The sequence below is a fragment of the Osmia bicornis genome, chromosome 13, assembly GCF_907164935.1.
Source record: "Osmia bicornis bicornis chromosome 13, iOsmBic2.1, whole genome shotgun sequence".
In the NCBI taxonomy this organism is placed as follows: domain Eukaryota; kingdom Metazoa; phylum Arthropoda; class Insecta; order Hymenoptera; family Megachilidae; genus Osmia; species Osmia bicornis.
In genome coordinates, this window is record NC_060228.1 from 8,353,294 (window position 1) to 8,366,366 (window position 13,073).

At 31.1% G+C, this 13,073-nt stretch overlaps 4 protein-coding genes across 6 annotated transcripts; 3 read left to right on the plus strand and 1 right to left on the minus strand.

Moving 5' to 3' along the window:
• Positions 1 to 391: 391 nt before the first annotated feature.
• On the plus strand, positions 392 to 4,320 carry LOC114879798 (5-aminolevulinate synthase, erythroid-specific, mitochondrial). The gene is made up of 4 exons (XM_029195085.2): positions 392 to 558; positions 2,269 to 2,326; positions 2,564 to 3,849; positions 3,938 to 4,320. Exons 1-4 carry the CDS (start codon positions 556 to 558, stop codon positions 4,193 to 4,195), a joined length of 1,605 nt encoding a protein of 534 aa, XP_029050918.1. The 5' UTR covers positions 392 to 555; the 3' UTR covers positions 4,196 to 4,320.
• Positions 4,321 to 4,782: 462 nt separating this feature from the next.
• Positions 4,783 to 6,214, plus strand: LOC114879803 (F-box only protein 6-like). Its single transcript, XM_029195091.2, has 3 exons — positions 4,783 to 5,570; positions 5,658 to 5,816; positions 5,895 to 6,214. The coding sequence occupies exons 1-3, from the start codon at positions 5,016 to 5,018 to the stop codon at positions 6,081 to 6,083; spliced, it is 903 nt and encodes a 300-aa protein (XP_029050924.1). The 5' UTR covers positions 4,783 to 5,015; the 3' UTR covers positions 6,084 to 6,214.
• Positions 6,215 to 6,325: 111 nt separating this feature from the next.
• LOC114879796 (protein inturned) lies at positions 6,326 to 10,290 on the minus strand. Of its 2 annotated transcripts, none has more exons than XM_029195082.2 (11): positions 10,020 to 10,290; positions 9,651 to 9,951; positions 9,308 to 9,580; positions 9,159 to 9,230; positions 8,816 to 9,072; positions 8,639 to 8,728; positions 8,231 to 8,570; positions 7,829 to 8,166; positions 7,408 to 7,736; positions 7,141 to 7,307; positions 6,326 to 7,084 (listed from the first exon to the last, which is right to left on the minus strand). In XM_029195082.2, the coding sequence occupies exons 1-11, from the start codon at positions 10,172 to 10,174 to the stop codon at positions 6,599 to 6,601; spliced, it is 2,808 nt and encodes a 935-aa protein (XP_029050915.1). In that variant the 5' UTR covers positions 10,175 to 10,290; the 3' UTR covers positions 6,326 to 6,598. The 2 variants fall into 2 exon arrangements, with proteins under 2 accessions (XP_029050915.1, XP_029050916.1); XM_029195083.2 differs by having other exon boundaries at positions 9,651 to 9,895; positions 10,020 to 10,100.
• Positions 9,920 to 12,838, plus strand: LOC114879799 (cell division cycle protein 20 homolog). 2 transcript variants are annotated; one of them, XM_029195087.2, is made up of 10 exons: positions 9,920 to 9,971; positions 10,257 to 10,298; positions 10,375 to 10,615; positions 10,682 to 10,864; positions 10,946 to 11,082; positions 11,183 to 11,274; positions 11,354 to 11,642; positions 11,710 to 12,007; positions 12,078 to 12,394; positions 12,478 to 12,838. In XM_029195087.2, the coding sequence occupies exons 4-10, from the start codon at positions 10,752 to 10,754 to the stop codon at positions 12,804 to 12,806; spliced, it is 1,575 nt and encodes a 524-aa protein (XP_029050920.1). In that variant the 5' UTR covers positions 9,920 to 9,971; positions 10,257 to 10,298; positions 10,375 to 10,615; positions 10,682 to 10,751; the 3' UTR covers positions 12,807 to 12,838. The 2 variants fall into 2 exon arrangements, with proteins under 2 accessions (XP_029050920.1, XP_029050919.1); XM_029195086.2 differs by having other exon boundaries at positions 10,375 to 10,864.
• Positions 12,839 to 13,073: the final 235 nt, after the last annotated feature.

The window sequence follows — 13,073 nt, forward strand, 5'->3', positions numbered from 1 at the left end:
GAAGGTATTCCCCGTTTTCTATGAAATTAATAAACAAGAAATAAATGGAAGTAATATTATATATTCTTCGAATGTATAGGATGTTTCAAAAGAAATTGCAATTAGCAATCAACGTGTCGAGCCGTACTGTTTATATCTAAACGATTAGGATGTTAAATCCCAATAACATAATGGATTAAGGAAAATGTATTTAAAACTCTTTCCCAAGTATAATGATATCGGGTACTTTCCCGTATCGTTGAAATATAAAATGAAATACATTTTCTCCAACTACGTACACATATGCACGAGGTAAGGAATACACTGACGTAAGTTACTTATTAAACGCGAAATGAATTTCAATGACGATCATTTCAAAGGCAGCGATTGGTTGTTTGTCTAGCGTAGTCATGAGTTTGCAGAAAAAAGAGAAAATAATTTAACCAACATGGAACATCGTTAAATGTTACACACGACAAGCAGAATTTTGTTAGTCTTCAAGAGATCGTGCTGTCGCTTGCAACGAGTTAAAGAGACGCAGAACTGACTTGTTCGTAAAAAATATTCCCGTGTATTATGGTGAGTAAAACTTGAAGCAATCTTATTAGAAAATGCAGATATTAAAATTTCAAATTTCTATTAAAAATTTATTTATATATAACAAAGAAAAAATTAAAAGAGATTTAAATTTATCTGATATTTTTCTTTGTCCTTCAAAGTGTTTCGTTTAAATTGGATTGCTCGATAAGCTTTACGTGTATAGTGTTCATATTTTATTTTTACGATCGTTCGAACGTTTCCTTGCATGTTTCTGATTTGATTAAGTAATCGCACGGTATTATAATATGCATTAGCGACGGTTGTGCTGCTGGAAATGAATTAGCAACAAAGGTTAATAACAATCCCATGAGATTGTTAGTGTTCGTATAAGTAATTAAATGCATACATCTAACTATGTATTATATTCAATTTCTATTTTTTAATTTGACAGAATAGCATTTGTATACATTTCATAATTCTATTAAAATCCAACATATGTTTTAATAAATATAATTATTTAAGTTTTTCTATATATAGCAATAAAATCGTAAATGAGTCAAATTGATTCGCTCCATCAATCTAGTGTTAAGTGTTCGTATCTTGAAACGAATAATCACAATTATTGACATTTGTTACATTTGCCCCACTATGTGGCTGTCGCTCTTCCGGGAAGGATGTAAATGCTCGAGGCGATAAAATAACTCTCAATCAATGACGTTCATTCAATTATTATAAGAGTTACGGCTTACATAATGGTCTCTTACAAATCCTTGAAACAACGACACACAGGCTGTATTCCATAAATAATGTCAATTATCTTTCTATACGTTTTGCATTGTAATACAACAACATATTAATGTTTAATAGAATACTTTAGTTGTATGGGCACGTGCACGAAGGCTTCCCTCGGTGGAGGGGAAAGCGGCTTTCCACTATTCTTTTAACTTATGCTTGGGTCCTGCAAATTTGATATATCACATCAGGAAATTATGTTCTCACATTTGAACAAGACGAGAGGGTGAGGCAGGAAGTTAATTTCCCCTATATTTCTTGCTAACCAAAGGAAGCCATTCTTGCACGCACGGCTTCGCTACCGTTTCAAAATCTCAGACACTTGTCATATTTATACTTTCATTGCTTATTGTTAGTAGTATGAAAATGTGAAAGATTCTGTCTTTAATACGTGTAAATGTTTTAAATATTGAAAAGTATGCCCAGAGTAGGATTAGATGTTAATTAACTTAAAACCAAATGTAAGAATATTTTGTTTCACGACCGTAATTTCTGCAACATCATTTTAGATAACTACTATTTTATCTTTGGTGTTATGATATCTCTGATATAAATATATTAGCAGAAGGTTAATGAAACCTTAATGTAATCAACAGTTAGTCGCTTGAATGCGCATGACAATTGCATAATGATTAATAAACAAAAAAAATTATTTAAAAAAAAGGAGAGAAGGATTAGGTCAGGAACGCTGAACGTGAAAGGATCACGTATAAAAAGTTCCATTCGACCTCTCGAATCGACGCGACTTATTTATGTGTATGGTAATAAACGAACTTCGCAGAGGTGACACGTTCAGTTGTGGCCCACCTGTCACATCGAGAGGTCGATTCTATGGTTATCTCTTGTGTCGTTTCTTGATTCTTCGATTGAATTTAGTTCATTTGGCTGTCAGCCACGGCATTCAAAGTCACTTATTCAGTTCTGTTACTTAAAAGGTATTTGTTTTTCATATTTCAGTTTGTTCACCAGTGTACCCATTACGTCAACGCGTACCACTTGCCGAACGCTGTAAAAGGTAAGGAATTTCTGATACTTAAATTATCTTGTCATCATTACTTGCCGTTTTACTTTCATTTTTATCGACCTCGCTTTCTATACTGTTGACCTCAATTCTATTTCACATAACTCTAAAATAGAGTATTAGTTTATTATTGCTTACAAATTGATATTAATTATGTAACTTGTTTGGTAAATTAAATATTTCTTGATAATTTGAAAATAATTGTATACATTGTAATTTTTTATGTTTCAGGGAAACTAAAAAACATGTCTTGCCCATTTCTAACAAGTCTGTCTACAAATTACATTCGTAATTATGGAGCATCTGTTATAATGAATTATCGTCAGCTTTGTCCAGTGATGTCTCAGCTTTTCAGTACACAGGCAGAAGCTTCAGTGACTCAACAAGTGCAAGAACCTATAAATGGTCAATGTCCATTTCTTGCTAAAAAACAAAATGCAGTGAAAGTGGCTAGTCCTATCATTGAAGAAGATATTATCAAGGTGACATCTTATGAACCAAAAGGAGAACCAAACTTTCCATATGAAGAATTTTTTCATGAACAAATCATGAAGAAGAAGAAGGATCACTCTTACAGAGTGTTTAAGAAAGTAAATCGATTAGCAGAGAACTTTCCAACTGCCATGGAATATTCATGGGGAGAAAAGCCTATTACTGTTTGGTGTTCCAATGATTATTTAGGAATGTCGCGTCATCCGGCAGTGACAGATTCTGTTCGAGAAGCATTGAATAAATTTGGTGCAGGAGCTGGAGGAACAAGGAACATATCTGGAAATTCCATGGCCCATGAAATGTTAGAGAAAAGACTTGCCTCCTTGCATCAAAAAGAGGCCGGCTTATTATTCACTTCTTGTTTTGTTGCCAATGATTCTACTTTATATACTCTAGCAAAATTGTTACCAGAATGTCATATTTTCTCTGATGCTGGCAATCATGCATCCATGATCCAGGGTATAAGAAACAGTGGAGTACCAAAGCACATATTTAGGCACAATGATGTACAACACCTTGAAGAACTTCTTTCAAAAGTAGATAAAAATGTACCAAAAATTGTAGCATTTGAGACAGTACATTCTATGACTGGTGATATATGTCCTCTAGAAGAATTATGCAATGTTGCACATAAGTATGGTGCTTTAACATTTGTAGATGAAGTTCATGCTGTAGGATTGTATGGATATTCGGGTGCTGGGATTGGAGAAAGGGATTGGGTACTTCATAAGATGGATATTATTTCTGGTACACTGGGGAAAGCTTTTGGTAATGTTGGTGGTTACATTGTTGGTACAACAAAATTAATAGATATGATACGTAGTTACGCTGCTGGTTTTATTTTCACAACTTCGTTACCACCGACAGTATTATACGGTGCTTTAACAGCTGTCGAAATTTTAGCTTCGGATGAAGGAAGAGCATTAAGGACTAATCATCAGAAAAATGTAGCCTATATGAAATCTATTTTGATTTCTGCAGGTCTTCCGTTAGAGCCATCGCCTTCTCATATTATTCCGATAAAAGTATATTTCATTTATTTTGTATTTCTACCATATTTTTAATATCATTGTAGTATTTTCATTATAATAATTCATTATAATCGTTTTTCAGATTGGCGATCCACTGCTGTGCAGTCAGTTAGCTGATACCTTAATAAGGGAAAAGGGCCACTATGTTCAGGCAATAAATTATCCAACGGTTCCGAAAGGAGAGGAAAAATTAAGACTAGCTCCAACTCCGAAACATACTCGGACAATGATGGATACATTTATGAAAGACATTCTAGATGTTTTTCATCATTTAAATATACCAACAAGCGAGAATAAGTTAGGTGAAATTCCACGTGCAATTCTAACAAATGTGAAATAATAAAATGCAAAAATTCTATATTATACGAATATAATTTATTCGTGTACAAAGATTTATTTTATGTATTAAAGATCGTTAAAAGTTAACTGGTTATATACAGCTTTAAATAAAGCGTTATTAAATCATTTACTAATATTTATTTATCAATATATGTATTGATAAGATCAGAAGGTAATTTAATAAATTGAAGTTAGTTGGATGCAATAACTCAGATGGCGCTTAAATCAGTTTCTGTTCGGCCTAATTATTGATGAAACGTGAACTGTTTTACCGACGCGGAATTCCGCCTCGACGCTTGCGCAGAGGCGGGATGGGACATTTTTTCTCGCGCATGCGCGGCGATTTTAGCATCAGTATAGTACAAGTTTCAATAAAATGGGGTACCTTAATCATCCTGCATAATTTTGCAAATATTGTTATAATCTGATTGTAAAAAATGAATGTATAACATATATATATACATAATTCACACTTTTCCTTTTATCGGGGGTATAGGAAAGGGAGGAGTACTAAAATAATTGTAAACAAAACTGACTATTGACTAGGGCCTAGTCCGTAGTTGCGCCAGCACATAGATACGTCCCTACACAACTCGCGCATGCGCGGGAAAACCCGTCCCGTATCCCATCTCTGCGCTTGCGTCAGTTACTATTTACAGTAAATAGTAGTCACTGCTTGTGTTATTGTTGGTTAGAAATGATTTTAATCAACAACGTTGCAGGCAAAAGATGAAAAATATTCTTTCTTTGTAAGATAATAGAAAATATTTTTATATCGTCTGTCAATTAGTTTTTAGGTGATTATTCATTCGTAAGTAAACATGGGACAGTCTCTTGACAGTAATATGACAACTCGTGTAATGTTCGATGAAAAGGGCGATAATGGATTAATTGTTAGTGGTAAATACCTACCAGAGGAACTACTAGCCGAAATTTTCTGCTATGTTGATTACGAGTCTTTGTTAAATTGTCAACTCGTATGTAAACGTTGGAAAATTTTAATTCAAAGTTACGTTTGGCGTAAAAAAGCAGAGATTTCTATTGGCCAACCACTATTCTTGGATAAGGAGGTGTCTTGGTATGCGTATTATTTAATATGTAAAAAAAAACCATTCGAGAGAAATTTGATAAAAAATCATTCCGGAGAACATGGAATACAAAATCATTGGAAGATTATTGTAAATGCGGGAGATCGTTGGAACATAGAAAATCCTCCAGTAGGAGTTCCATTGTTACCAAATAATGAACCTGTTTTTGAAGGAAAACAATATTGTTTTGTTACTTCATATTCTGATTGTACAAAGATACAAGTCATTGATCTAGAACTTGAAGGATTAACACCATACATTTTAGACAATTTACAACCTCCAATATTGGTACAACAAATTTTTGAACAATTATATTTATTGCAAAATTGCATGTAACAAAAATGTTTTCAATGAATATAATTTCTGTTTATCTAGGTAAGCGAATGGTATAGTTGTCGCTGGGATTGTTCAGCTGTTTATGACTGTAATGTCATATTATTAGGAGAAAAAACAGTATTAAATGAAAGAAAAATCATAGATTCTTTTCAGTTTCATGATAACATTGAAGGGGAAAAACAGAATCAATGGCACTATGTGTGTTTTATTTATGGTGTATAAAGTTAAAACCTTTTTTAATGAAACTAATTCTGTTCCATTATTTTATTTAAATAGGTATCACACGAGTTTAGAAACTATGGGCCTGGGCTGAGACAAATATCATTTTATCATGGTGGTAAAGATAGTCAGTTTTGGGCAGGACATTATGGAAGTAAAATGGCAGGTGCTTGTGTATATGTAAAAATTCCTACTGCACATCACTGTAACAAGGAAGAAAGCAATATATTATTAGATATAGATTAATAATATATTTCTAATATAAGGTATTTATTTCTAATATAATGAAATTTGTATTGCAAATTTTATTAAAAATATGTCCATGCTGTTGAAGACTTACTTTTAACATTATAATATATCAATGGCTTAACACTGAAGTCTAAGTTGAAAATTATATTTATAAATTTTGATTTTCATATATTTATTAAACTTATAAAAATGTATTACAAACTATTTGTTAAATTATAAATAGAAATTGCAATATGTATTATAAAATTTATTTAAAAGATGCATAGTGTTGCGTGTAAATAAATATTTTGTATAAATTTATATTTAAAAACACATGTTGAATAAATCACAACCATATTTTTTGATGTGATTTTATAGATTAAAAGAAATATAAAAAAGAATAAGTTATACTTTTGGAAAAGGAAAATATGGTAATACATACTTTCTTTTTTTCCATCTCCGAATTCAGTGAATACGTGTAGTTCTGTTTAACATAGTTTAAAAATGTAGTGCAAAAAGAAAGGTTTTAGAAATTATGATAGTGTATATAGTGAATGCAATTTAAATGCTATTTCAATTAAATTTTGAGGTGCCGAATCTTCGTAACATACGTACAACTCCTTTGGATGAGGAGTTGTATATAATCGGCCAACTACCCAAAAAGTTAAATTTTCCCATTCAAATAGTACACCATGTTCTTTAACAGCAATTAAGCTCTTATTAATAACAGTTTTGTCCATATCTGAATTTAACATTTTTTTAAACCTTACTGTATTATGTAATAGTCTGTGTATAATATGTACACATTTATTAAAATTAATCAGAAACTTATGATCCTTCTCTGAATACTCTGGTAGCTTTGAAGATAAAAGAATTCCTTCAACCATATCTATATGCACATAATAATATAAATAATTTTTATCACCCGTTGTTAATACTTTGGGTACTAAATATTCAGCCTGATTTAATAGATTTTCTCGTATATTAGATATGTCCATACTTAGTATTCGACAGTCGTTCTGCAATAATGTGCAATGAGCAATATAAACATTTTATACTTTATAAGATCATGTACCTTGTATATGTCAATATCGGAATCACTGTCATCAGAATATCTTGAACCATTAGCAATTTTTTCTCTAGTTGCTCGTCTTCCTAATATAGGCATTGCTTCATCGCTTATTTCACTAATTCCGCCTGTTCCTTGGCTCAACGAATCTTCAGACGTATGCAAAGAATATACTATAAAAGAAAAAAGGTGGTTATAAGAGTTTTATATACTAACAAAATTTATATCTTTTGTTTGTAACAAAATATAGTGTAAATGAATAATATTATTTACCCGATCCTAAGACCATAGGACTTTCTTCCATATTACGTTTCTTTAAGATTGAAGGTATTTCTTGGGTTTTTTTACTGCTAGTCGAAGTATGCGATGATTTGATAGATGAATTTTGTACATCTGTTGATTTTATAAAACCTAGAAGATTTTCTGTAATACTAGATGATGATTTCACGGATACAGGATCTTCAAAAGATATTACTTTTGGCCTAGTATTAGACGCAATCCATTTGGCTGCTAAAGTTGTTACTCCTACTTTCTGTATATGTTTCAATGTTTCTTGTGCTTCTTCTACATAAAATACATCTGGTCCAGTAGTTTCACTGCATCTGTAAAAACCATTTTAACCCAATATTTACGAAATCTTTAAAACCACAATCATATTAATAAAATGTAGATAGTGAGATGTATGGAAAGTTACTTTGCAGTACATCCACCAGATTCCAGGAGTACTGCTAATAAATCATGTCCATATCCGACAACAAGCAAAAACCAGCTTCCATTGGGAATTAAGGGCTGATTGCTTCTATTATTTTCTATATTTCCACGATTGCACGAAGAAGGATAAACTTTTTTCCAAATAACAAGGCTTTTTACAGATTCATTAGTTACCAAATTTAGAAGACAATTTTGTCTTAGATAAGAATCTACTTCAATCAAATCATTATGAGTTAAATGAGATCCAAGAAGATAATGTTTATGATAAATGCAGCTACCTAAAATTGTATACAGTCTTTGACAGTCCATAGGATCTTCATTCTAAAGAAATAAATTTCTTTTATGTTATTTGTTTTCATTTCCTAATGTACTACATAATACATACCCAATCTCTGTAATCCATGGCTTCCATTTCACTTAAAGCAGCATCAATTTGAATTTGTGCATCTCTTGATAATTCTATAAAATTTGCAACTGAAAAAGCGCTTCTAAATTTATAGCTTTCCATGTTTTCAATATCATTATGCATTTCCATACAAGTGCTTAATCGCGTGTTATTGGTATAACTCTTCATATCTAATAATCGTTGAATAATTAAAATGAAGAAATGATCTAAAGATGTTTGATTTTCTTGAGATGTAAAACATTTTGTCAATGACTGGTATGTAAATTCTAAAGTCCTGACTATATCAGCTGACAAATTGACTGCTTCTTCAAGGCTACAACTAAAGATATTGAAGATAAAATAAGAATACACACATATACATCAGTGATTACTTATTATTATACCTACCATTTTTTTGGTAACGCTATTAAAAGTAATTTATCGTTCCGAGGTATATATACAATATGAATTTCTTCTTTTGCTATCTGTATTGTTGTACTACAAAAGTTGTACTATAAAATGTGATTGCGTATTTGTTACAAAACTTAAGTAATTATACAAAGTGATATAAACATTTAATAATACCTGATAGGTTGTTGGCCTCCTATTCCTGGTAATAAATGATTAAGAGTTATAAAAGCTCCTTTAGCTGTGCATAAAATAGAAAAAGTATTTTTATTTTCTGATCGCGGAAATGTATATAAAACATTTTGAAATTCTGGTCCCATTTCTGAAAGCTCTGTGGTTTGTAGATATAATACACCAATTGGATAATCTATCATTAACTGCATTAATTCTTTACTTTCTTCCTTGTTCATTAATCTTTGAACTAACATAGATTGCTGGTGACAAAAATGATATGTTTTGTATTATTACAGAAATGCTTTAATTTGTTAGCTGTGTATAAATTACTTCAAAATAATATTACCTTAGGATAATTTATTCCAGCCAATTTTTCTGTGACATCAATACCAGCAACTCTTTGTAATTCTAATGTTACCTGAACAAAAATTAAAAATTAGTAATTATAAACAGATACTTTATAATTTAATACAATATTCTACTTCTAATTCTTACATTTGTTGAAATGGTTATTTCAGATAATATGTGATCCAAATTTTGATATGTAGCATTGTTTGAATTTACACTTCTTAACCAATCTCCAATCTTAATATTTTTATTCTTCATTGCTTCTCCATCTGGTATAAATCCAGCAACCATAATTCTTGTTTTATCTGAGAATACACCTGGAATAATTCCAAAATATGCTTCACATAAAGTAGCTCTTCTTCCTAGTTTGTGTCTTTTATCTATATCAACCCATAGTGTAACTTCTCGAATTTCACCTGCCTAAAATGTTCATATTTATTAATGATTTTTATATAGAACACATTATTATCAAAAGATACATCTATCATACTTGAAAATCTCTAAATGTCACTTCCTTAATTGCATTTCCATCCTTTCCTGAACTTCCTACATTGCTGTCTGTATTAAAATTACTTTTTTTATTTCTTGTGCTGCACCTTTTACTTTCTTTACGCCGTATAAGTCGCATAAGTTTCCCAGCTCTTGTACTACGACGTCTTATTAATTCTGGCTGAGAATCATGTTTTATTTGATTAAATAACGATTGTTCATCAGTTATATTATCTATTGCAGATTCTATATAAAATAATTCTCCATTAGAATTAATTTGTGACTCCCATTCTGCTGTAGAACTGTTGAAAATTATACAATGGTATGTTTCATCAAAAGCCTAAGTTAAAATAATTAAAATTTCAAATACCTATCTGAGTCTGAATAATATGATCCAGTACTTGATCCACTATCACTTGCCCACCAGTCATGTTCATTTTCATCTTTTGTATGTTCTGTAGAACAAATCTGCTCATTATATTTACACTGTGATTTTAACATGTTCTTAGAGCTAGATTTATCCATTTCTTTCTGATACTAATGTATGAAACTTATAATGATAAAATCTATGTATTTCAAATTACTAATTATGTTTTATTGTTTTTAGGAAAAGTTGGGTCAGGAAAATGTTATCTGAAAACTTGAATGTGTAAGTAGAAATATAGGGAATTTAAAATAATAAAACTAACAGTTTTGAAATTGAAAATGCTCCTTTATTCTTACAGAGACATCTATAGGAAAAGGATTATAACAGAGGTCTTTAAACAGTGATGCTTTAAATTTTAACGGACGTTTTAAATGTCGAGTGTATTGTTCGCTATAAACACGCTGAATTACGCGGACAAAGAACTTGGTGTTTCTGAGTGAAAAGTTGTAACATTTCTTTGCTGTACATATATTGACGCTATATCTTTTCTTGTACAGTTCATACAGTTGAAATTGTTGTCTAACAAATTCAGAATAAAAGTAAATTAATTTAATAATTGGAAATGTTATAACATCATAAAATTTCTCATTTAGTTTATATTTTAGACTTGTACCTAATACAATATACCTGTTAAATTGAATCGTTAACGATAATTTTTAATTATTTTTTTCTATAATGTCTCATTTAAAATACATGAAAGAAATAAATAATTTAACTCGTATGGACGAAGCTATTAAGGGGCCGCTTCCACGTTGGCAAAAGAAATGTTTAGAAACATCAAATTCGAGGTACGATTTCATTATTTTATCACTTGCTTTTATTATTAAAAACATAGTATTTTCAAGCAGCCTAATTATTTTTTTTTTCAGTGTCAATCTTAGTATCAATTCATCGCGAAAGATTACAAATGGATCATTCGCAAATACTACTACAGGGAAGACACCAACGAAAAAGAATGATAGCCGGATTAAAAAAACACCTTCTAAAGGTTCTAAAAAATCACCAAGTATGATATCAGTTTTATAAATTGAAATATCTACCTATAGTATAAAATAATCATGTTTGTAAAAGGTAAATTTCTGTAAAATTATTTAAATGTCAATTAGGTCGTACTAGTGCACTTACTAAAACACCCAGTGGTGGTGATAGATTTATACCTTCAAGATCAACTACTAATTTTGATCTTGGTTATTATAAGGTACATATACAATTTGTTAATTAGAGTTGTCAATAGAAGATAATGAAGTTTTACTAATTGTAAACTTTATAAATTTTAGATTCAACAAGCTAATGTAGAAAAGGATGAAGAAAAACCTGACAATGCAAGTCCCTCTAAGAGAGAAATGCAGCGACTTATAGGAGAAAATATACATGGTGGTGATATTAATAATATGAGGATTTTATCCTATCAAAATAAAGCACCAGCTCCTCCAGAAGGTTATCAAAACCCATTAAGAGTTATATATAGTCAAAGTAAAACACCAGCAAGTGTCAAAGCTTCAACAAGATACATACCACAAACTCCTGATAAAATACTGGATGCACCAGAAATTATTGATGATTATTGTAAGATTTTTAATACTTAATATTTATATTTATCGAATATCAATAAAAACCATATATTTAATTTCAGATTTGAATCTAGTTGATTGGTCAGAAAGTAATATTTTAGCTGTAGCATTAGGTGCTAATGTATATTTATGGAATGCTGCAAGTGGAACTATCGAGCAATTATTTGAATTAGAGGGCAGTGATTATGTTTGCTCAGTTGCATGGATCCAAGAAGGTCCCTATTTAGCAGTAGGTACCACGACAGGAAACACAGAACTATGGGATTGTAGTCAGATGAAAAGGGTTCGTGTAATGAACGGTCATGCAGCCAGAGTTGGTTCTCTTGCTTGGAATTCATATGTTTTGACGAGCGGGTGTAGGTCGGTTGAACTTGTTACATAAATTAAATTTATTGTACTTAAGTAGATGTTAATTTTTAATTTCATACAGAGCAGGACAAATGGTGCACCATGATGTTAGACAAAGGGACCATATGATAATGACGATTAACGCACATGCTCAAGAAATATGCGGTTTAAAGTGGTCACCTGATGGAAAGTATTTAGCGAGTGGCGGTAATGATAATATGCTTCAAATATGGCCTTTGATTACTGGCCAAAATCACACACATATGCAGCCGATTTATTCATTAAACCAACATCAAGCTGCTGTGAAAGCGCTTGCATGGTGTCCATGGCAAAATAATATTCTTGCAAGTGGTGGTGGTACTGCTGATAGAACTATTCGATTTTGGAATTGTAATACCGGTAAATATAATGTATTTATTTTTATATATATGATAAAAACATTGATTTAATAGAAATATTTCTTTCTGTAAATTTTAAAATAGGTGCATGTTTAAATACAATAGATACCAAGTCACAGGTTTGTTCCTTACTTTGGTCTACAACATATAAGGAAATTGTGTCTGGTCACGGATATGCACAAAATCAATTAACAATTTGGAAATACCCTGCAATGACGAAGGTTGCAGAACTTACAGGCCATTCTAGTCGTGTTTTACATTTAGCAATGTCTCCAGATGGTACTACAGTACTCAGTGCAGGAGCTGATGAAACTTTAAGACTGTGGAAATGTTTCCAACCTGATCCGCATAAAAAGAAAGAAATTACTGAAACAAAATCTGTCGCTTATGGACTTAAACAATCTATTCGATAGTTTCTTTGTGTCAATAAATGAAATAAAATTTGGTACTTGTCTTTGAAATGTAAGACATAGTGACCTCTTCTCTAATCAATAGAGAATTATAATGTTTTTAATCAGTATATTTAATATGAATTTAAAGTATTTAGTACCTGGAAGTACCAATATATTTTTATAAAATTATTGATTTGCATACCATTTTTATAATGCACTTAAATGTATAAATGGAATTAAAAAGAAAGTAGTTTCACTGCTGCCGCGGCTGAATACCTTGACTTGAAT